The 25159-nt window shown below is 47.4% G+C and overlaps 1 protein-coding gene across 2 annotated transcripts; it reads right to left on the reverse strand.

Moving 5' to 3' along the window:
- Positions 1-206: 206 nt before the first annotated feature.
- On the reverse strand, positions 207-3633 carry LOC119295630 (uncharacterized abhydrolase domain-containing protein DDB_G0269086-like). 2 transcript variants are annotated; one of them, XM_037574070.1, is made up of 3 exons: positions 3161-3633; positions 2657-2842; positions 207-524 (listed from the first exon to the last, which is right to left on the reverse strand). In XM_037574070.1, exons 1-2 carry the CDS (start codon positions 3563-3565, stop codon positions 2672-2674), a joined length of 576 nt encoding a protein of 191 aa, XP_037429967.1. In that variant the 5' UTR covers positions 3566-3633; the 3' UTR covers positions 207-524; positions 2657-2671. The 2 variants fall into 2 exon arrangements, with proteins under 2 accessions (XP_037429967.1, XP_037429966.1); XM_037574069.1 differs by having other exon boundaries at positions 207-489; positions 3161-3631.
- Between the last annotated feature and the right edge of the window lie 21526 nt (positions 3634-25159).

Genomic DNA, 25159 nt, shown 5'->3' on the forward strand with positions numbered 1-25159 from the left:
TCAGCAACGGTTTTTCGATTGAAGGAGGCGTTTAAGATCTCCAGCTACTGCTTAATTGAACGCACTCATGTGGGTGTGTACGTATAGTGTGCTATCCATATGAATGTGACGCATGCCTACGCTTGTACGAGGAAACAGTTTGCTCGCTTATGATAAAATACATTCAGTGCTCTCGCTGCCCAGTGGGAAACCTCCGCCGCTAGACGTCTGGTAATTCCTTCAAATCCTGGCCGCCATTTTTGCAGAGCTAGTATCACTGTTGATAGCAGCTTCTATGAAGAAAATTAAATTCCGAAACACAATGCCAGCTCGATGTTCGTCCAGTCTAACAACTGAACATTACAACACAGGTTCAGAAACAAAAAATCCTCAAGGGTAGCAGAATAGACGTTATTCCTTAGACAACTGCAATATAGTAGTTCGTAAGAGGGAATGGCAAACAAGCTTCATTTCTACTGTCCAGGATACACCATCTAGTTTCCTGCAGACCTGCACCGACGATGCCCATCAGTATGTGGAAGAACCTGGCCATAATTTAGTTCAAAAGGAAACACATCCAAGATCTCAATTAGGCAAAGGCATCAAAGCATCTTGAGAAGATAATGACAGCAAATGGAGAAAGACCCATTTGCCGAAAAGAGTTGTGCTAAGGCCTGTACTACCAAGTGTGGAAAACTTACTATGACGTTTCAGCATTCATCTAACTCAAGTACAGAAAAGTAGGAAAAACAAAATCAGCACAGTATCATGCACTCTACAATCACGGTACTGCTGTAAGAAATTTACCATCAAGTTGATACGAACAGAATATGCATCAAACTTAGGCAACAGACAGTTGTTATGCAACCGCACAGAGGTACTCTACACCTGCTGTGCTAAGCAACCTTGGGATCAAGATTCAAGAGCACCTGTACTCTGGGACATCCGATTGTAGAATCATACTACAAAATATACTTTATTTTGCTGTTGGACGCAGTTACGGCCACTTCAACCTTTTAGGAAGCTCAAAGGATATCATGCATACTGAATTCGCTGATAAACTAATATTTGCGGTAGTTCTATTTATTTCTTCACACATGCAGTTTGAAAGTTAAGTGCCTGAGCTACCGGCTATCAATAGCCCTGGAGCAAGTATAACATAAGATTTTATTGTACTGCAGTATGCAATGTAGTCACTCACTAGCTGAAACAATCAATTGTGAAACCAGAACTTGGAGCAAAGCTTACATCAAGAGTTATCCTTCCATTGAAAAGTAAATCACCCATTTACTGCACTATGAACTACATTGGTAAAACTTGCTAAGCTTGGATCTTTTGAACTCCATAAGTTTGCTATTCTTTCCTAGCAACTTTGCAACAGTTCTACATTATAAAGGATTTAATTTATATAAAAACTAGTTGGAACCAATACTAGAAGGTAATAATTATAGATTAAAATCGCGGGCGAAGGGAAATCGCGCAAGGAAAATTTGCAGCGATGGTTAACGAAGAAACGGCGCGATCTCCCGTCCCAGGCTATTGCGGCACGATCTCCCGTGATTCTGGGAAGGAAGCAAATCGCGGGGCAAATTTCATGCGGCGATAGCTGTCATTTCGCCCGCGATTTTAATCTATGGTAATAATGCATACAGCTTCCACAACCTCATCCTATTTGTTTCTTTACTTGAAGGATCTCATTCCTCATTGCTAGAATACATCATACAGCCAAACATGTCTGGGATCAATATTGAGCTTTCATTTGTTAGTTATGGTTCTTAAGTATCTCAATAAAGGTTTTTCTTAAGCGCTAAGAGCTGAGAGAGCGTTCTGTCCCCACCTAGTGCAATGAGCACTTAAACAGCACTCAGGCGCGTCTAGGCATTTGTACGTACAAGGCAGTCGGTGGGCCTGGGCGGGTAAGGCAAAGAATTCCTCTGACTCAGCCTCTTTTTGACAACACAGCCCAATAAGGCCCACTAAGAAACCCTAGTTTGCATCTGATGATCTGAACCGTAGTCCACGCCGTCTCTCTCGCTGGGCCTCTCACTCCTTCCTAGCGAAAGCAACGGCATTGCAGCTCCTCCTTCTCCGCCTCTCTCCTCCTGCCGCCACTGCTGACGGTGGACGGCCTCGCCGGACACTGCAGGACCTCGCCAGCCGCCTAATTCTCCGCCTATGGCCAAAGCGAGGCGGTCGGTTCCGCTCAGTGCTTAGGCGCGCTTACCGCGCCTAGGTGTAGGCCTAATTTTTCACTGATCTCAATGCGTGGAATAGATACATCGTCGATGCAGAGGTTATTGTTGCAATAGGATCAAAATCAAATACTAATCTTTAAACAATCAGAAAATCCTTAAAAAATTTAAGTACATATTAAATTTGATAATTGAAAGCTAAAGTATAGGAACTTAGGTAGTGTTTTGATGCCAAATGTTGAGTTAGAAATAGTATAAATGGTTGATTGTTTTCACAGTACACTGATTACCACCACCACCACCAACAACAACAACAACAACAACAACAAAAACAAAGCCTTTAGTCCCAAACAAGTTGAGGTAGGCTAGAGGTGAAACCCATAAGATCTCGCAACCAACTCATGGCTCTGGCACATGGATAGCAAGCTTCCACGCACCCCTGTCCATAGCTTACACTGATTACCAGAGATAAAAAATGAACTAACCTCACAGCATGAACCTCAGAGAGGGGTGGTATGCATGATAGCCTCAAGAATTTTCTTTTCCATTTTATCCTCAGAAACCCAGACAGAACTCTGCCTGCGCAAGAGCTCCCTGTGCTCCGCCTTCTTCTGTGCTTTCAGCTTCTCCTTGTTCCTCCAGCTCTCCAGCTTCTGAGCTCTTTCTTTCATCTGCGCATCAACACATGTGCGTTATAGGCGTATTATAGATCACATTTAGCTTTACAAGCCTGGCATATCAGTGCCCAGGGATGCATTTTATTGGGCACAAAAACGATGATGAGCTGAAACAAGGTTGGCCGTCATATGGCAAGTAAGATGCCCACTTGTTTGTTTTAAGAGGTTCATATGCCAAGTTAAGGAAACGGTAATCGGTAAGAATCGCGCCCTCCGTTAAAGCCGAAATGGATGAGGCAATTCGTCGAACAAGTACAATGCAAAGATGAAACGATGGGAGGAGGGGAATGAAGGAAGGAGAGGGCGGATTACGAGGGCCTGGCGGAAATCGAGCTCGAAGGCGCGGCGCTCGGCGGCCCTGGTCTGCGCGGCGGCAGCCTTGGCGGCCTTGCGCTCCTCGTTGGCGACGCGGGCGGCCTCGGCACGTGCCTCCGCCTTGCGCTGCCGCTCGACCTCCAGCAGTTGCGCCTCGTAGGCGTACTGACGCCGCAGCTCCCCCACCTCGCGCGCGTACCCCTTGCGCAGCCGCTCGAGCCGTGCCCAAGCCTCCCGTGTGTCGCCGCCACCCGCGGCGACCGTGGCGGGGGCGCGCTCCGCCCAGCTCCCGAGGTAGTCGCTGGGCTGCGAGAACTCGTGAGGTTCCGCCCGCGACAGAGCCCGCGCGGAAGCGTGGAAGCGGCGGAGGAGGTGATGTGGCCTGGAGGAGGAGAGCGCCATCGCCGCCGTGGGACAGATCGCCGTGCCTGCGCTGAAGAAGCGGCCGCGGAACGAATGAGTGAGCGTTCGGCCTTTTTTCTTTTAACACTTTCCACAGTTGGGTCTGAAACTCTGAATGACCCACTACCTACTTTACATGAGATGCAATCCAGCCCACTTAAGACGAGTCCAGGGCCCGACTTTGGAAAACCCTATTTAACGCGCGCTGCGTCAAGTAATCGAGGCTTTCTCTTTTTGAAAAGTGTTCAGAAATTCAAAAAAAAGATTCGGATTTTGAAAATTGTCCGCCTCTTTTCAAAAGAAGTTCGAAACATCTAAAAGGTTTAAAATATTGATGTTTTTAGAAAATTTTCAGAAAATATAAATTTTGTTCACAAATTCAAAAAAATATTCGTGAATTTCACAAAATGTTCCAGTTTCCAAAATGTGTTCAAAAATTCAAAAAAAAGGTTGATGTTTTCAGCACCAATTCAATTCATTATCAGTGAATTTCGAAAATTGTTTGTGTCTTCAAATAATTGTTTCATGATTTCAAAAAATGTTTGAGTTTTTATATTTGTTCATAAATTTGAAAAAAATTCGCATTTCAAAAAATGTTCAGATATTATTAAAATAATTCGCATTCAAAATTCAAAAAGATTCTATCGCGGCTTATTGTTTTTTTTACACGGCTATCACAAGTGGGAAGTATCGTGTTGGAGTCCTCCAGCTCACACGACTTTTTTGGAATTTTCACATTGTTTGTGTGCTGCTTGGCCAACCCAGTTGGGTGAGCCTTTATCTGAGACGAAGCAGCAGCTTGCCTCTCTCGCCTGGTAAATAGGTCGGCACACGTATTGTTCTGCACTTTTTTATTACTTTTATTAATGAGCCCGACTACACAACCAGCTGCCGGGAATGTTATCTCTCCCCTAGTGAAACTTAGGGTCTCGCTTCCGGTGATTCCGCCGGAATTTACCTCTAAACCACGTCGGATCTACGTCGGTTCTTCTCTTAGACTCGGGTTGATCAAGGGGGCTCCTTGTGATCCTGCGTGGCCTTGGTTGCGAGGGGGGTCGAGGGCTCTGACGTGAGGAAATTTTAGGGTTTCGATGTGGGGCAACCGGATGTGAGGACGATGGCAGGCGAGTAGATGGGTTCTTAGAGAAGGGGGACAAAGGAGAGCGCGGAAGATCTCTTGGCCCGTCTGAACCTGCAGAAAGAAGAGGACCACGACTTCGCCTGGGAAGAGGAGCTGTCAGATCTAATGACGCCGGCCAAGTGGCTGGCCATAGCTAGAGTTCATACTCCCAAAACTTTTAGTCCAAGTGCGTTATATGGAGACATGCGTTCGACATGGAACCAGGCTAGACCCCTGGTATGGAGGAGGATTAATGATAATCTCTTCACACCGCAGTTCAGATGTTTAGCGGATTGGAACAAGGCAATGTTTGAAGGTCCCTGGCTCTTCAAAGGAATAGGAGTAATCATGAAGGAGTATGATGGTTTTAAGAAACCTGAATCCATCCAGCTTGACAAACTTACTGTTTGGGCGCGGGTTCACCATCTCCCCAATAACCTTTTAATAGAACTAGCAGTTCAGAGGATGGTCTCACGCATTGGTGAGGTAGAGGAGGTCCAGTTGAAGTTGCCGGTAGGCTTTTTTGGTGAATTTGTTCAGGTCAAGATCAATGTTGACATCAATGCCAAGATTACACGCTTCGTTACAGGGGAAGAAGGAGATGAAAGGGTTCGATATCAAGTGAAGTATGAAGAGCTCCCTACTTTCTGTTTCAATCATTGGGAGTTTGGACACTGGTATGAAGAATGTGGAGATGGAGAGCATGAAGAATCCTCTTTTGAATGGGGAGAATTTGCTCTAGCTGATGCCTTCAGGTCTAGTCCTGCCAGTCCTAGAGTTTTCGGAACACAGAGAGGATGTGTCGCGCCCAGGAACATGGGAGGGAGAGGAAGGGGAGGGGTGCCTACAAGCCAAATCAAAGTTGGCGTTTCAATGCCCAAAATCAAAACCCGGTTAACACTGGTGTAGGAAGGGAAACTGATAAGGGGAAGGGAGATGCTGCTAACTCAGGCATAGAGAAGAACACCCTGGAGGTGGCAAAGGATGGCACCCACATGTCAAACAAAAGGTCTTCGGATGAAAATGTGTTGAGCTCCTCTACAATTATGCCAACACTAAATGCAACTGAAGCAGGAGACCATGGGCGAAACTTGCTGGCAATGGTAGTGGCAGGAAACTTGCCTGCGGTGCCGCCCCTTCCACCAGTGTATGTATCGCCTTGGAAGCAGCACAAGAGGCCTAAGCACATGCAAGGGAAGGAAGAGGAAGGATAGTCTGACAAGAATGATGGCCCAAGTGAGGGTGGCTCGGTCTTGGGAACAACACAAACCAGTGATGCGCCATCGACGGGCTCCTCCAGGGAGTACCGCCGGGCACAATGAGTCTTCTAGTGTGGAACTATCGCGGAGCAGGCAAACCCGCGACAGTCCGAGAGCTTTGTGATATGACGAGGCAGTTTGCCCCCTCAATGTTATGTATTGTTGAAACCCAAATAGGTGGAATCAGAGTTGAGAGTCTAGCAAATACTATAGGCTTTGATAGTAGCTTTGCAGTCAGTAGTACTGGTAGGAGTGGAGGTCTTGCATTTTTTTGAATAATTCAATAAAGTCTGAGGTTATTGGCTACACGAGGTATCATATTGATGTACTGATAGATGATATGGTAGAATCCATAACTCGAGTCACTTTTGTTTATGGTGAAGCTCAAGTCCAGGATAGATACAAGACCTAGGATATGTTGAGAGGAATAGAGCAGGTAGAAGCAATCTCCCATGGGTTTTCATAGGAGATTTTAACGAAGTACTACACGCCCATGAGCATGATAGAGTGGGTTAGCGCAACCAAGCCCAAATATGTGCTTTTCGTGATGCAATGGATACTTGTGGCCTCACGGATATTGGGTACAAAGGAAACATCTAGACGTTCGAGAAGAAATTGGCAGGGGGGCGTACATGAGAGTACGTTTAGATAGGTGCTTGGCGAGTCCAGTGTGGTGCATGGCATTCCCTATGCCAGTGCTAGAGCACAAAACTACAACTACGTCTGACCATGTCCCAATTTTGTTGTGGTACTCCAACGTGCATGCAGGCAAGAAGATCTCAAAGTCATTTAAATATGAATTGATGTGGGAGCGGGACCCAGACCTATTTAATTTTCTTGGAACAGGCTGGAAAGAGAAAGAAGGCCAGACGATATTGGAGGTCTGGGACAAGCTGTGGTAGATGTTAGGGAATCTAGCACATTTTGGATCGGTCAAATTAGAGATTGGATAGCTAAAAGCTGAACTAGATCGGGTGCGCTCTTCAACGAGGTGGATCCGGACCAAATCATATGGAAATCAAGATTACTGACTAATTGGTTATACTTTATCACACAGAAGAAATTCTCTGGAGGCAGCAAGCGCGGCTAGAATGGCTACAGCTTGGTGATAAAAAGACATACTTTTTCACTTGAGGGCCAGCCGGAGAAGGAGGAGAAATCAAATTAAGGCTCTTCAGCGACTGGACGGGCAGATGATAGAAGTAACAGGGGATATGGAGGCTCTCACTACTGCTTTTTATATAGAGTTATATACATTTGGCGGGGTACAAAATATGCATCAAGTGATTTATATGGTTCCATGTAAGGTAACAGTGGAAATGAATGAAATTCTCAATGCACCCTATAGTCAGAAGGAATTCAAGGAGGCCCTCTTCCAGATGTATCCTACAAAGACTCCTGGCCTGAATGGCTTTCTGGCTCATTTTTTTAGCGTCACTAGGATGTTTGTGGTGAGGAGGTAACCAGAGTCGTCCTGAGAATTGTAGAAGGTACGGAATCAGCTGATTGCATTAATGAGACCACCTTGGTTCTGATCCCAAAGGTAAAGAACCCAACTCTACTGTCGCAATTTTGTCCTATTGGTCTGTGCAATGTTTTGTACAAGACCGCATCAAAAGTTATTTCAAATTGTTTGAAGCTGGTATTGCCTGATATTATCTTGGAGGAACAATCTGCATTTGTGCCAGGTAGACTCATTACTGATAATATCATTACTGCTTATGAGTGATTTTATGAAAAGGAAGTAGGTAAAGAAAAATCAACATTGTGCTCTAAAATTGGACATGATGAAGGCCTACGACAAAGTGGAATGGGCTTATCTCGGAGCTATAATGATAAAACTGGGCTTCACAGAAAAGTGGGTGGACATAGTCATGGGAATGGAAGCTCGGTTAAATTCTCAGTTTTATTTAATGGAAAGAAACTTCAGCAGTTCAAGCCATCTTATGGGATTCAGCAGGGGGATCCAATATCTCCATACTTGTTCTTTATTACAGCATAGGGCCTTTCGTGCCTTCTAAAATCAAAGAGTGAGTCATCAAATCTTCATGGTCTACAAGTGGCACCCTTGCCGGCATGGTAAGCCATCCATTGTTTTACAGATGACAACCTGTTGTTGTTGTTTTCGAGAAAACGTAGAAGATTTGTGTTTCATTGCATTGAAAAGGAAGGGGTTTCAGTTACATCCTCCTAGGAGGCAAATATACAGAGTGAGGGGGCTGCAATTAGTGTACATCCCAGGTCTGGGGAATGAGAGCATGCAGGCCCAACGCGCCGGCACTAGCCCAAAGGGTCGCCTCCTCCTTGATCTTGTCCAATAGCGTAGCTACGGAAGGGCTGGCTCTGTCAAAGACGCAGTCGTTCCGATGCTTCCACAGCATCCAAGGAATGGGTAGTGTCACCGAGGCGAGGCCCTTGCGCAAAGGCTTGGGCATGTGCTGCCGCACTTTGAGCCACCAGGTGTTGGTTGATGGCTCACCATCAGGCGGGTTGCAGGGAACCCTTAGCCAGCTCAGGATTTCATACCATACCTGTCGGGAGAACGGGCAGACGAGGAGGAGATGCTGGAGGGTCTCTGACGCCTGGTCACGGAGTGGGCAGCACGCGGGGTGCTGCAAGCCGCGACGGGCGAGGCGGTCAGCGGTCCAACACCGGTCCAAGTGGGCGAGCCAATGGAAGAAGCCTACCCGGGGTGGCGGCCAGCATTTCCAAGTGAGCTTCCAAGCATCACATGCGGTGGACCCGTGGAACGTGGCAAGGTAGGCGGACTGCAGGGTGTAGGTGCCTTTGGAGCTCCACTTCCAGAGAGATGGTCTGGCTCGGCGGAGAGTGTTGTGTGCTCAATCATGTGCCAGAGTTGCAGGTACTCGCCGATCTCTTGAATCCCAATGGTGCCCTGTATGTCGCGCACCCAACTGTTGGCCTGAAGGCCATCCGCCACCGTCCACAGCTTGCAGCGTCTCTTGGGGATGCAAGAGTATAACACCGGCGCGATCTCGCCGACGAAGCGTCTGTCAATCCAGTGGTCCTCCTAGGACAAGGTGATCTGGCCATTTCCTATCTGCATGATGGTCGAGGCAAAGAAAAAGGCGCGCTCGTCGGTGAAGAACTGCAGGTCCAGACCAATCCAAGCCCTGGCGCTGTCGGTGCAGCTTAGCCACAGCCAACGTGTGCGGAGGGAGAGGCTTGTGCGCTCGAGGTCGTGGATACCAAGTCCTCCAAGCGAGATCGGTCGTGCGACGCGTCGCTAGTTGACATGGCAGTTGCCGCCATTGGCTTCGGCGCATCCGGCCCAAAGGAATCCCCTTTGTATCTTCTCCAGCGCCTTGATGATCCGCTTCGGTGGTGCTAGCGCCAGCAGCTGGTGGATGGGGATGGCGCTGAGCACGGCCTTGACAAAAGCTAGGCGGCCAGCCTTGTTCATGAGGCGCGTCTTCCAGGTAGGCAGCATGCTAGCAGTTTTGTCGACCACGGGTTGGAGCAGGGCAGCGGATGGGAGCTTGATCGTGAGCGGGATGCCAAGATATGTGATAGGCAGGTCCACGATGGGGCAGCCAAGTGCGTCAATGGTGGGTGCCACGTCATTGGTGTTGCAGCAGATGAGTGTGGCAGAGCTCTTCAGGAAGTTCACCTGGAGGTCCGACGCGCATCCAAAGAGCTGCATGACTCCCTTCACAGCCATGGTGTCGCCCTGGGTGGGGTGGCAAAATAAGATCACATCGTCCGCATATAGAGAGACGACCGGGATCGGGCGCTGCGGGTGAAGCTGCTGCAAGATGCCCGTCTCGGTGGCTCGGCGAAGGAGATGGCTAAGTGTGTCGACCGCGAGGACAGATAGTTGGGGCGAGAGGGGATCACCCTATCGAAACCCGCAGTGATGCCAAATGGTCGGGCCGGGCTTTCCGTTCAGGAGCACCTTGGTGCTGGCCGACGAAAGCAGAATGGCCAGCCAGTCCAGGAAGCGGCTGCCGAATCTGTATTGGCGCAGTACCTCGAAGAGGAATGGCCAGCTGATCGAGTCGAAGGCCCGTGCCAAGTCGAGCTTCAAGAGCAAGCGGGGGGCCTTGAGCTGATGGAGAAGGCGCGCGGACTGCCGGACGAGGATGAAGTTGTCATCCAACGAGCGTCCAGGGATGAACGCGTTCTAGTTTGCGCCGACGAGGGCATTAAGCTTGGGCGCGAGATGCAGCGAGAGGACCTTCACGAAGATCTTGGCGACGAGGTGGATGAGGCTTATTGGCCTGTAGTCTCCGAGACAGCGAGCGTCCGCGCGCTTGGGCAGCAGCATGAGCAGCGTCTGGTTAAGGCAGCTGAAATCTTGACCCCGTAGCGCGTAGAGCTGCTGGAACACGTCGATGAGGTCCTGCTTGACGATGGGCCAAAATGCGCGCATGAAGTCAGCGGTGAAGCTGTCGGGGCCGGGTGCTTTGCGCGTGGGCAAGCGCTTGATGGCCTGCCAAATCTCCTCAGCGTCAAAAGGTGCATTGAGGTCGTCGAGGTTGGCAGGCGTGATGAGAGCGGAGAGGTCCAGTGTGCACTCCCGGGGCGCGGCGTTGCCAGGTAGAGCGTCGAAGTGCGCGTAAGCTGCCGCGGCCATGTCTTCCTGGTCCGTGATGATTTCCTCGTCAACCATCAAGCTGTGCACCATGTTCTTCTGCCGCCTATAGGAGCATTGCCGGTGGTAGAAGGATGTGTTGGCATCGCCGTCTTTGAGGGTCGCAAGGCGGGCACGTTGGCGAGCGATGGATCGCTCCAGGGAAGCAAGGCCTAGGTAGGAGGCCCTGATCTGGCGACACAACCAGTATTCGTGCGGGGACAAAGCTCTACTCTCCAAAGCAGTGTCAAGCCTGAGGAGAAGCTTGCGGGAGATCGCCATCCTGAGGCGCACATTGCCCACAGTCCGCGAACTCTAGCTAGTGAGATGGCGCGTGGTGGCCTGCATGCGCAACATGAATCGCCGGAATGGGTCCGTCACATGGTCGAAGTGCCATGCAGCCACGACGATGTCATGGAATCTGTCGAGGCAAATCCAGAAATCCTCGAAGTGGAAGCGCCGGTGTGGAGGCGCTATCGAAGAGCAGTCCAGGAGCAGGGGGCTGTGGTCGGAGACGACGGAGGCGAGGCAGCGTAGGAGGCACACGCTATGAAGCTCCTCCCAGTCAGTGGTGCAAAGCACCCGGTCGAGGTGGACGAGGGTCGGGGGCGACTGCTCATTCGACCAAGTGTAGAATCTCCCGCTGAGGTACACTTCTTTGAGCGCTAGGTCGTTGAGCATGCGTCGAAAGCGACCCATCATGCGGTGGTTGACATTCCTGTTGTTTTTGTCCTCGTCGCGATATATGAGGTTGAAGTCCCCGCACAACATCCACGGTCCGGGGCACTCATCGCGGATGTCGCGGACCTCTTGCATGAAGGCAACCTTGTCGTCATCAATTTGGGGCCCGTATACAACGGTGATCCACCATGGAGTGTCGAAGCCAGACGCAATGGAGACCTTAGCAGACAAGGCGTTGGTAGTGAAAAGAGGATCGGTGATGGCCACCTCTCTACTCTTCCATGCCAACAGGATGCCACCACGGGTCCCGTCCATGGGCAAGTACACATAGTCGTCAAAATCTGAGCCAAGAGTCTCGAGGACAACCGACGAGCAAACTAACTGCATCTTAGTTTCTTGGAAGCAAGCGATCGATGACTTGGTGGTTACAACAAGTGACCGAATGGACGTGCGGCAAGCGCGCGCGTTGAGGCCGCGCACATTCGAAACCAGGACCTTGGGGGTGTGATCCATGGAGCAGAGATCGACGAGCAGGCGCGCCGGCGTGGCTAGACCCCAATCAGGCTACCAGCGACCACCGTGGTGATCGGCGCGACGGCGAGGTCGGAGGGGAGCTCGCGGCCAATCAACGCGGCCATGGCCGAGAGGACACATATAGGGAGAGGTGTCGCAAAGAGCCCCTCATAAGTCTTCATCTCCGTGGCTGTGATCTTCTGGTCCAGCCCAACAATCCCGAGAGTGCACAGGATGTGGATTTGAGCACGTCTTTCGGCGGTAGGTGGAGCGGCCGCCTTGCATGTCGATGCCGAGGCAGATCTTCCACGTCGCGGGGCAAAGTTGGGCGGGCATCACCGTTGACGTTTCCCGGGAGTTGGGAGTGCGACGTCGAGCTGCTTGGTGGCAGCAGCGAGGAAGTCGCCAAGGGTCCAGGTTGTCGTTGTTGCTGCACCAGCGCATGGACGTGTACATTGCAGGGTCACCGGGGGTGAGGCGAAGCGCGTTCGAGTTCTCTCCACAGCGGGGCATGTAGTATGGGCTGGGTGGGGGCATGAAGTCTGGGCCGGGTGGGCAGGTGGGCCGTCCAGGGGTGGCTGCGGTGTGGATGCCAGTGCAGCCTCTCCCGTGTGTGCGGCCACAGGGGAGGGGTCCATGCGTGGCGCATCTAGCACAGCCCCGGGAGACTCCAGAAGCCCTTCCTCGTGGTCGCTTGGCGGGGCCTGCTCCATGGTTCGAACCGGTGGGCCAGCATGCGCTAGTGGAGCAGGGTCCGTGGACCGGTCGGCGTGGGACAGCACCGCTGCGGGCACTGATGGGGGCGAAACACCGCTTTGCCCTGACAAAGGATCATCCTGGGGGTGGGGATGGGCAAATCGGGCACCTCGCTGTCCAACGACAAGTGGCCTGTGGGGCAGTCCTGGCCTGCGGGGTGATACGTCTCCAACGTATCTATAATTTTTTATTGTTCCGTGCTATTATATTACCCCTTTTGGATGTTTATGGGCTTTATTTTACACATTTATATCATTTTTGGGACTAACCTACTTACCGGAGGCCCAGCCCGTATTGCTGTTTTTTTGCCTATTTCAGTATTTCGAAGAAAACGAATATCAAACGGAGTCCAAATGGAATGAAACCTTCGGGAGCGTGATTTTTGGAACGAACGTGATCAAGAGGACTTGGAGTGCAAGTCAATAAGCAGCCGAGGCCTCCACGAGATAGGAGGGCGCCCCCCTATAGGGTGCGCCCCCCTGTCTCGTGGGCCCCTCGGGTGTCCACCGACATACTTCTTCCTCCTATATAAGCCTACGTACCCCAAAAACATCCAGGGAGCAACCGAAACACAATTTCCACCGCCGTAACCTTCTGTATCCGCGAGATCCCATCTTGGAGCCTTCGCCGGCGTTCTGCCGGAGGGGGAATCGACCATGGAGGGCCTCTACATCAACATCCTTGCCCCTCCGATGAGTTGTTAGTAGTTTACCACAGGCCTACGGGTCCACAGTTATTAGCTAGATGGCTTGTTCTCTCTTTTTGGATCTCAATACAATGTTCTCCCCCTCTCTTGTGGAGATCTATTCGATGTAAACTCTTTTTGTGGTGTGTTTGTCGAGATCCGAATAATTGTGGGTTTATGATCAAGTTTATCTATGAGAAATATTTGAATCTCCTTTGAATTCTTTTATGTATGATTGAGTTATCTTTGCAAGTCTCTTCGAATTATCAGTTTGGTTTGGCCTACTAGATTGATTTTTCTTGCCATGGGAGATGTGCTTAGCTTTGGGTTCAATCTTGGTTGCCATTGAGGATAAAAAGATGGGGTTTATATCATATTGCATGAGTTTATCCCTCTACATCATGTCATCTTGCTTAAGGCGTTACTCTGTTCTTATGAACTTAATACTCTAGATGCAGGCAGGAGTCGGTCGATGTGTGGAGTAATAGTAGTAGATGCAGGCAGGAGTCGGTCTACTTGTTGCGGGCGTGATGCCTATATACATGATCATACCTAGATAATCTCATAATTATTCGTTTTTCTATCAATTGCTCGACAGTAATTTGTTCACCCACCGTAATACTTATGCTATCTTGAGAGAAGCCTCTAGTGAAACCTATGGCCCCCGGGTCTATCTCTTATCATATTTGCTTCCAATCTACTTTTATTTGCATCTTTACTTTTTGCATTTATATTATAAAATACCAAAAATATATTTATCTTATCATACTATCTCTATTAGATCTCACTTTCGCAAGTGGCCGTGAAGGGATTGACAACCCCTTTATTGCGTTGGTTGTGAGTTCTTTCTTTGTTTGTCTAGGTCCGTGGGACTTTTGAGGAGCCTCCTACTGGATTGATACCTTGGTTCTCAAAAACTGAGGGAAATACTTACGCTACTATTGCTGCATCACCCTTTCGTCTTCAAGGAAAACCAACGCAAGCTCAAAATGTAGCAAGAAGGATTTCTGGCGCCGTTGCCGGGGAGGTCTTCACTCAAGTCAAGACATACCAAGTACCCATCACAAACCCATCTCCCTCGCATTTACATTATTTGCCATTTGCCTCTCGTTTTCCTCTCCCCCGCTTCACCCTTGCCGTTTTATTCGCCCTCTCTTTCCCAATCTACTCCTCTCTCTTTCGCTTGCCTTTTTCTGTTTGCTTGTGTGTTGGATTACTTGTTGCCATGGCACAAGATAATACCAAATTGTGTGATTTCTCGAATACCAATAATAATGATTTCCTTAGTACTCCGATTGCTCCTCTTAATGATGTTGAGTCTTGTGAAATCAATATTGCTTTGCTGAATCTTGTTATGAAAGATCAATTCGCCGGCCTTCCTAGTGAAGATGGCGCTGCTCATCTAAACAACTTTGTTGATTTGTGTGATATGCAAAAGAAGAAAGATACGGATAACAATATTGTCAAATTGAAGTTATTTCCGTTTTCACTTAGAGATCGTGCTACAGTTTGGTTTTTGTCTTTGCCTAAAAATAGTATTGATTCTTGGAACAAGTGCAAAGATGCTTTTATCTCTAAGTATTTTCCTCCCGCTAAGATCATTACTCTTAGGAACGATATTAAACAACTTGATCATGAGGATGTTGCCCAATCTTGGGAAAGAATGAAATTGATGCTTCGCAATTGCCCTACTCATGGTTTGAATTTATGGATGATCATACAAAATTTTTATGCCGGTTTGAACTTTGCTTCTAGAAATCTCTTAGATTCGGCTGCGGGAGGCACGTTTATGGAAATCACGTTAGGAGATGCTACAAAACTTCTTGATAATATTATGGCTAATTATTCTCAATGGCACACCGAAAGATCTTCTAGTAAAAAAGTGCATGCTATAGAAGAAATCAATGTTTTGAGTGGAAAGATGGATGAACTTATGAAATTATTTGCTACTAAAAATACTCCTCTTGATCCCAATGATATGTCTTTGTCTACTTTGATTGAGAATAATAATGAATCTATGGATATGAATTTTGTTGGTAGGAATAGTTTTGGAAACAACGCTTATAGAGGAAACTTTAATGCTAGACCGTTCCCTAGTAATTCCTCTAATAATTATGGAAATTCCTACAATAATTCTTATGGTAATTTCGATAAGATGCCCTCTGATTTTGAGAATAGTGTGAAAGAATTTATGATTTCTCAAAAGAATTTTAATGCTTTGCTTGAAGAAAAATTGCTTAAAGTTGATGATTTGTCTAGGAACATTGATAGACTTTCGCTTGATGTTGATTCTCTTAAACTTAGATCTTCTCCTCCTAAGCATGATATCAATGATTCTCTCAAAGCCATCAGAATTTCCATTGATGAGTGCAAGGAAAGAACCGCTAGATTGCGTGCAAAGAAAGATTGCTTTATAAAGGCGTGTTCTTCTAGTTTCCATGAAAATAACGATGAAGATCTTAAAGTTATTGATGCGTCTCCTATTAGATCTATGTTTTGCAATATGAATCTTGATAATTATGGGACTGATGATGAGTCAACTTTACCTAGAAGGCGTCCCAAGAATTCGGAGTTTTTAGATCTTGATGCTAAATTTGGTAAAAGTGGGGTCACAACTTTAAATAGTATTGAACCCACTATCTTGGATTTCAAGGAATTTGATTATGATAATTGTTCTTTAGAAGGTTGTATTTCCTTGTTGCAATCCGTTGTTAATTCTCCTCATGCTTATAGCCAAAATAAAGCTTTTACCAAACATATTGTTGATGCCTTGATGCAATCTTATGATGAAAAACTTAATTTGGAAGTTTCTATACCTAGAAAACTTAATGATGAGTGGGAACCTACTATAAATATTAGAATTAAAGATCATGAGTGTTTTGCTTTGTGTGATTTGGGTGCTAGTGTTTCCACGATTCCGAAAACTTTATGTGATATTCTAGGTTTCCATGATCTTGATGATTGCTCTTTAAATTTGCAGCTTGCGGATTCTACCATTAAAAAGCCAATGGGAAGGATCAATGATGTCCTCATTGTTGCAAATAAAAATTTGGTGCCCGTAGATTTTATCGTTCTTGATATAGATTGCAATCTTTCTTGCCCTATTATTCTTGGTAGACCTTCCCTTAGAACGATTGGCGCGATTATTGATATGAAGAAGGGAATATCAGATTCCAATTTCCATTAAAGAAAGGCATGGAGCACTTTCCAAGAAAGAAAGTGAAATTACCTTATGAATCTATCAGCTAATTATGAATTTAGTGCCAAAGATGGCACTCATTAAATCTATCTTCGCTTTTATGCCTAGCTAGGAGCGTTAAACGATAGCGCTAGTTGGGAGGCAACCCAATTTTCTTTGTGTTTTTTGTTTTTGTTACTGTTTAGTAATAAAATCTTGCATCTACCTTCTGTTTAGATGTGTTTTTACCTTTTAATTAGTGTTTGTGCCAAGTAGAACCTATAGGATAACCTATGATGATAGTTGATTTGATTCTGCTGAAAAACAGAAACTTTGCACGCACGAATTTAATTTTGTTAAATCACAGAAACGTGTGTTTGCGTTGATTATTTTTGCTGCTGATCAATAGACAAATTGTCGAGGACTTCCTATTTTGTTAGGATTTTTAGAGTTCCATAAGTTTACGTTAGTTACAGATTGCTACAGACTGTTCTGTTTTTGACAGATTCTGTTTTTCGTGTGTTGTTTGCTTATTTTGATGCATCTATGGCTAGTAAAATAGTTTATAAACCATAGAGAAGTTGTAATACATTAGGTTTAACACCAAAATAAATAAATAATGAGTTTATTACAGTACCTTATGTGGTGGTTTTGTTTTCTTTCACTAACGGAGCTTATAAGATTTCCTGTTGAGTTTTGTGTTGTGAAGTTTTCAAGTTTTGGGTAAAGCTTTTACGGACTATGGAATAAGGAGTGGCAAGAGCCTAAGCTTGGGGATGCCCATGGCACCCCAAGATATTCAAGGATAGCCAAAAGCCTAAGCTTGGGGATGCCCCGGGAAGGCATCCCCTCTTTCGTCTTCGTTCATTGGTAACTTTACTTGGAGCTATATTTTTATTCGCGACATGATATGTGTTTTGCTTGGAGCGTCGTGTATTATATTAGTCTTTGCTTTTAAGTTTACCACAATCATCCTTGCTGTACACACCTTTTGGGAGAAGCCTATTTGATTAGAATTTGCTAGAATACTCTATGTGCTTCACTTGTATCTTTTGAGCTTGATAGTTTTTGCTCTAGTGCTTCACTTATATCTTTTAGAGCACGACGGTGGCTTATTTTTGAAGAAATTTCTAGTCTCTCATGCTTCACTTATATCTTTTTGAGAGTCTTTTAGAACAGCATGGTATTTTCTATGGTTACAAAGTTGGTCCTAGAATGATGAACATCCAAGTTGGGTATAATAAAAACTATCATTGGAAGAGAATTGGATGCTATGATCAATTTGATGCTTGATAATTGTTTTGAGATATAAAGGTAGTAATGTTAGGGTCATGCTAGTGGGTAATTATGAAATTGATAAATACTTTTGTTGAAGTTGGCAAGTCCCGTAGCATGCACGTATGGTAAAAGTTGTGTGACAAATTTGTTGCATGAGATGCTCTTTTGATTGTCTTCCTTATGAGTGGCAGTCGGGGACGAGCGATTGTCTTTTCCTACCAATCTATCCCTCTTGGGGCATGCGTAGTAGTACTTTGCTTCGAGGGCTAAGTAGACTTTTGCAATAAGTATATGAGTTCTTTTTGACTAATGTGAGTCCATGGATATACGCACACTCGTCCTTCCACTTTGCTAGCCTTTATTATTACCGCGCAACTTTTGCCGGTGTCATGAACCCTTTATTTACCTTACTCAAAACAGCCACCATACCTACCTATTATGTCATTTCCATAGCCATTCCGAGATATATTGCCATGCAACTTTCCACCATTCCATTTATTATGACATGTCCATCATTGTCATATTGCTCTTTGCATGATCATGTAGTTGACATCGTATTTGTGGCAAGGCCACCTTCATAATTTTCATACATGTCGCTCTTGATTCATTGCATAACCCGGTACACCGCCGGAGGCATTCATATAGAGTCATATCTTGTTCTAGCTTTGAGTTGTAATTCTTGAGTTGTAAATCAATAAAAGTGTGATGATCTTCATTATTAGAGCATTGTCTCAGTGAGGAAAGGATGATGAAGACTATGATTCCCCCACAAGTCGGGATGAGACTTCGGACTTTACAAAAAAAGGAGAAAGGCCAAAAAGAAAAAAAGAAGAAAGGCCAAAGAAAAAAAAGAAAGAAAAAAAGGGAAAAAGAAAAAAATGAGAGAAAAAGAGAGAAGGGACAATGCTACTATCTCTTTTTCCACACTTGTGCTTCAAAGTAGCACCATGATCTTCATGATAGATAGTCTCCTATGTTGTCACTTTCATATACTAGTGGGAATTTTTCATTATAGAACTTGGCTTGTATATTCCAATGATGGGCTTCCTCAAAATGCCCTAGGTCTTCGTGAGCAAGCGAGTTGGATGCACACCCACTTAGTTTCTTTTGTTGAGCTTTCATATATTTATAGCTCTAGTGCATCTGTTACATGGCAATCCCTACTCACTCACATTGATATCTATTAATGGGCATCTCCATAGCCCGTTAATACGCCTAGTTGATGTGAGACTATCTTCTCCCTTTTTGTCCTCACAACCACCACCATATACCACCATAGTGCTATGTCCATGGCTTGCGCTCATGTATTGCATAAGAGTTGAAAAAGCTGAAGTGTGTTAAGAAGTATGAAACAATTGCTCGGCTCGTCATCGGGGTTGTGCATGATGGGAGTATTTTGTGTAATGAAAATGAAGCATGGCCTAACTATATGATTTTGTAGGGATAAGCTTTCTTTGGCTATGCTATTTTGATAGGACATGATTATTTGTTAGTATGCTTTGAAGCATTATTATTTTTATGTTTTATAAGCTTTTATTTTGAATCATTTGGATCTGAACATTCATGCCACAATGAAGAAAATTACATGAGAATTATGCTAGGTAGCATTCCACATCAAAAATTTCTTTTTTATCATTTACCTACACGAGGATGAGCAGGAATTAAGCTTGGGGATGATTGATACGTCTCCAACGTATCTATAATTTTTGATTGTTCCATGCTATCATATTACTCCTTTTGGATGTTTATGGGCTTTATTTTACACATTTATATCATTTTTGGGACTAACCTACTAACCGGAGTCCCAGCCCATATTGCTGTTTTTTTGCCTATTTCAGTATTCCGAAGAAAAGGAATATCAAACGGAGTCTAAACGGAATGGAACCTTCGGGAGCATGATTTTTGGAACGAACGTGATACAGAGGACTTGGAGTGCAAGTCAAGAAGCAGCCGAGGACTCCACGAGATAGAAGGGTGCGCCCCCTGTCTCGTGGGCCCCTCGGGCGTCCACCGACATACTTCTTCCTCCTATATAAGCCTACGTACCCTAAAAACATCCAGGGAGCAACCGAAACACAATTTCCACCGCAGTAACCTTCTGTATCCGCGAGATCCCATCTCGGAGCCTTCGTCAGCGTTCTATCGGAGGGGGAATCAACCATGGAGGGCCTCTACATCAACATCCTTGCCCCTCCGATGAGTTGTGAGTAGTTTACCACAGGCCTACGGGTCCATAGTTATTAGCTAGATGGCTTCTTCTCTCTTTTTGGATCTCAATACAATGTTCTCCCCCTCTCTTGTGGAGATCTATTCGATGTAAACTCTTTTTGCGGTGTGTTTGTCGAGATCCGATGAATTGTGGGTTTATGATCAAGTTTTTATCTATGAGAAATATTTGAATCTCCTCTGAATTCTTTTATGTATGATTGAGTTATCTTTGCAAGTCTCTTCGAATTATCAGTTTGGTTTGGCCTACTAGTTTGATCTTTCTTGCCATGGGAGAAGTGCTTAGCTTTGGGTTCAATCTTGCGGTGTCCTTACCCAGTGACAGAAAGGGTTGCAAGGCACGTATTGTATTGTTGCCATTGAGGATAAAAAGATGGGGTTTATATCATATTGCATGAGTTTATCCCTCTACATCATGTCATCTTGCTTAAGGCATTACTCTGTTCTTATGAACTTAATACTCTAGATGCAGGCAGGAGTCGGTCGATGTGTGGAGTAACAGTAGTAGATGCAGGCAGGAGTCGGTCTACTTGTTGCGGACATGATGCCTATATACATGATCATGCCTAGATAATCTCATAATTATTCGTTTTTCTATCAATTGCTCGACAGTGATTTGTTCACCCACCGTAATACTTATGCTATCTCGAGAGAAGCCTCTAGTGAAACCTATGGCCCCCGGGTCTATCTCTTATCATATTTGCTTCCAATCTACTTTTATTTGCATCTTTACCTTTTGCATCTATATTATAAAATACCAAAAATATATTTATCTTATCATACTATCTCTATTAGATCTCACTTTTGCAAGTGGCCGTGAAGGGATTGACAACCCCTTTATTGCGTTGGTTGCGAGTTCTTTGTTTGTTTGTCTAGGTGCGTGGGACTTTTGAGGAGCCTCCTACTGGATTGATACCTTGGTTCTCAAAAACCGAGGGAAATACTTACGCTATTATTGCTGCATCACCCTTTCCTCTTCAAGGAAAACCAACGCAAGCTCAAGACGTACCACGGGGCTGTCAGGATTGGCCTGGGCCGGCACAGCTTTTGCATGGCACCGATCCTGCTCGTGAGGCGACAGCAGCGGTGCAGGGTTCTCTGCCAATGGGGGCTGGCCATTAGACATCATCGGGCCCAGCAGCTCAGGATTAGTGGGTGGGCCAGCGGGCAGCGGTGCAGCCTTGGCGATCCTTGTCGCATCAGCAGCGCGCCCTTTCTTTCCATCGTGCCTGCCTCTTTTGGAAAGCCGACGAGAGCGCAGCTGCCCGCCTGCTGTGGGCCAGGGCTCCATCGTCCTTCCCTGGGTATGGGCATGCAGCGGCATGGCTGCGTCCGTACAACGGCGTGGGGCGGGCCAGCGAGCGATGACTGCGATCCCATCCGTGCGGCCATGGTGATCGGAGGCGCGCCAACCGATGGAGTCGACCGCCATGCTGTCCGTGCGGCCGTCATGGGCGTCAGACGTGCGTCGTCTCTTGCGGCTATGGCGGCGGCCTTGGCGCGACTAGACCCATCACGGCGTGTCTCTTCACCTGCTTCGCCACCCGACGCATCATCACTAGGGCCTCCGTTGTTACCGGAAGTAGTCGAGGCAGCAAGCGCAACGGCGCCATCGCTGACCATGATAGACACGGTGTAGCTCAGTGTGCGGGTGGTCGGCGGTGAGCCGCGTCTAGCGGCGGGGATGGATTCCACGATCTCCAGGACGGCTACGCGGCGGATGCTGGACGACTCATGCGTGCGCGCCGTCAACCGAAATACGGTGAGGTCGGCGCGCAAGCGCGTGCTCAGGTGCAGTCGCTCAATCCAGCAGCTGGAACCGAGAAGGTGCTCAGCGGTGGAGAGGTGCAAAGCCTGTGCAGGGACGCCATGGAGCTCCACCTGGACCGTGTGCTCGAAGGAGCTCACGTCGGCGTGTGCTAGCTTGTTCCAAGGGTGGAGCGACAGAGTGAAGCCGGGGCCGTTGATGAAGTGGTCGCCCGTGAGCCGCGCCATGATCTCGTTGGTGGAGAAGACGATGAGTGAGGGAGTCCTGGATTAGAGGGTGTCCGGATGGCCGGATTATGACCTTCGGCCGGACTCCTGGACTACGAAGATACAAGGTTGAAGACTCCGTCCCGTGTCCGGATGGGACTTTCCTTGGCGTGGAAGGCAAGCTTGGCGATACGATATGAAGATCTCCTCCCATTGTAACCGACTCTGTGTAACCCTAGCCCTCTCCGGTGTCTATATAAACCAGAGAGTTTTAGTCCGTAGGACGAACAACAATCATGCCATAGGCTAGATTCTAGGGTTTAGCCACTCCGATCTCGTGGTAGATCTACTCTTGTACTACCCATATCATCAATAGGAGTAGGGTTTTACCTCCATCGAGAGGGCCCGAACCTGGGTAAAAACATCGTGTCCCTTGTCTCCTGTTACCATCCGCCTAGACGCACAGTTCGGGACCCCCTACCCGAGATCCGCTGGTTTTTACACCGACATTGGTGCTTTCATTGAGAGTTCCGCTGTGTCGTCACCATCAGGAAGGATGCCGCACCCCGTCTTTAAAGATGACATCATTGCTAAAGGAGCTTTGGCTGTCGGCCAAACTCTCCGGCTAGGCAGGTTTTTTATGACCGCCAGTCTGGCCGCTGCGCCAATGATGACCTCTCGGGCCATCGAAAGCAATATTCGCATCAGCTCGGAGCGCGCCGAGCAGTTAGATCCGATGGAGCTCTTCTCTCTGAACGAACTCTTGGATCGCATCGCAGCCCTAGGAGTCGCTACTGATTACGACTAGATTGGGCTTAAACCTGACCAAAGAGAGATTGACTCTCCCCAGATTACCCACCACGTCGAAGTGGTGGAAGAACAATGCGGCGAGTCTTCGCCCGCCCTAAGGACCAGATGCGTCCGAATTCCTGACCCCTCCAAGCCGGAAACCCGCGGAGGGAAGGATGTCGCCCGAACCCTGAACCTAAAGTCAGGCAGCAGGCCCGATTCATTGAATAATATCCGAGAGAGCAGGCTTCCAAATTCGGAAACTGCTCGGCCCGTGAATCTTACATCGGGCAGGGTTCCGGATTTATTTCCACCCGCCCACCCAACTATACGGGATTTATCCCTAATACGGCAAGAGTCCGGAGAAACAGTACACCACTACTGGGCCAGATTCCTCCTGGTTATGAACAGGATAAAGGACTGCCGTGAGAAAGAAGCAATTTTACTCTTCCTTAACAACTGCACGGACATCGGAATCCTCAACGCCATAAGTCGCCGCGAAATTACATGATTCGCCGACTTGACATCCATAGTACGAAAGTACTGTGCGATTGAAAGCGTTCGGAAGACCGAAGATAAATTCTGGGACAATCCGGTCCCGAACATAAGACGGGTCCGAAACAAAAGGGCGCATTATCGCCAGGCATCCGAGCCAAATATCAAAAAACAAAAGCCCTCTATAGGTACGGGACCGTATTGGAAGGATGGCTCAATGGACCCTGTAGAATTCATAATTCAGGGAAAGCCACACCAACGCACAGCCTCAGAGCATGTTGGATACTACGGCAGGTAGCCAGAAGCGGCGAGGAGCTTTTAACTCCAGCACCCGAAGAATACCTCCCCAGTACGGTGTCGACAGTCTTCGAGACATTCACATCAAACAATGCAAGGAAATGAATGCTCCGCAACCTCGCCGAAGTCTACCAAGTAGCAACAATAAACCCATGGAGTGACACGGCTATCACCTTTAATGCCAGTGACGAACCTAAATTCCGGACAGCCCGAGCACCAGCCGCATTGGTCCTCAGTCCGATAGTGGACGGCTTCCGACTTACAAAGGTACTCATGGACGGCGACAGCGGACTCAACCTCATCTACGAGGAAACCCTGCAAAAACTAGAAATTGACTGGAGCCACATTGAGCGAAGCAACACAACTTTTAGGGGAATAATCCCAAGCCGGGAAGCGTGCTGTTCAAGAAAAATCACACTAGATGTGGTGTTCGGCACGCCGGACAATTACAGATCCGAGGAGGTCACGTTTCAAGTGGCCCCGTTCAGCAGCGGCTACCACGCTCTGCTAGGGTGAGAAGCATTTACAATTTTCCAAGCCATACCCCATTACGGGTACATGAAGCTCAAAATGCCCAGGCCCAACGGAATCATCACTCTCGCAAGTGATCCGGACATAGCGCTCCACACTGAAAACAAGACAGCCGCACTGGCCCTGGAGGCATTATCTGAGGCCCTAGCGGCCGAGGAACTAACGGCGTTGCGCTCCATGGTGGACAGGGACGACGTGATACTAGGCAAGAGATCCAAGTCCACCTCTTTTAAACCAGCGGACGAAATAGTCAAATTCCAAGTCCATCCAACGGACCCTACAAAAACGGCTTCCATCGGGGCACACTTAAAACCCGGTGTAGATGCCGCACTCAGAGACTTTCTGCGAGAAAATTGGGACATTTTCGCCTGGCACCCCTCGGATATGCCAGGAATCCCACGCAGGCTGGCCGAGCACAGCCTGAACATCATAAAAGGGTTTAAACCCGTCAAGAAAACCCTACGACGCTTTTCTGAACCTAAGAGACAAGCCATGGGAGAGGAGCTAGCAAAACTGCTGGAAGCCGGGTTCATCAGAGACATAAAACATCCAGACTGGCTAGCAAACCTGGTGATGGTACCAAAGAAGGACAAATCTTGGCGCCTATGTGTCGATTTCAAAGACCTAAACAAGGCCTGTCCAAAGGACCCTTTCCCTCTCCCCCGAATTGATCAAATCATCGACGCCACCGCAGGACACGACTCGTTGTGTTTCCTCGATGCATACTCTGGCTACCACCAAATCAAGATGGCAGAGTCAGACCAGGCCGCAATGGCATTCATCACTCCATACGGCCCATTCTGCTTCAACATGATGCCCTTCGGGCTCAAAAACGCCAGCGCAACATATCAGCGCATGATTCAGACATGTCTGGCCAACCAGATCGGCAAAACGGTCGAAGCATACGTAGATGACGTGGTCGTCAAAACCAAACACGTCGATACTCTAGTAGACGACTTGAGGCTCACGTTCGACAATCTCCAAACATATGACATTAAGCTCAACCCGGAAAAATGCGTTTTCGGCGTACCAGCCGGAAAGCTCCTGGGCTTCATCGTATCCGGTAGAGGAATCGAAGCAAACCCAGCCAAGATCCAAGCTCTGTCACAATTAGATACCCCAAAGGACCTCAAACAAATACAAAAACTGACAGGATGCATGGCGGCTCTAAGCCGCTTTATCTCCCTCATAGGAGAAAAGGCATTACCCCTCTATCGC

This window comes from Triticum dicoccoides, chromosome 4B (assembly GCF_002162155.2).
Source record: "Triticum dicoccoides isolate Atlit2015 ecotype Zavitan chromosome 4B, WEW_v2.0, whole genome shotgun sequence".
Classification (NCBI taxonomy): domain Eukaryota; kingdom Viridiplantae; phylum Streptophyta; class Magnoliopsida; order Poales; family Poaceae; genus Triticum; species Triticum dicoccoides.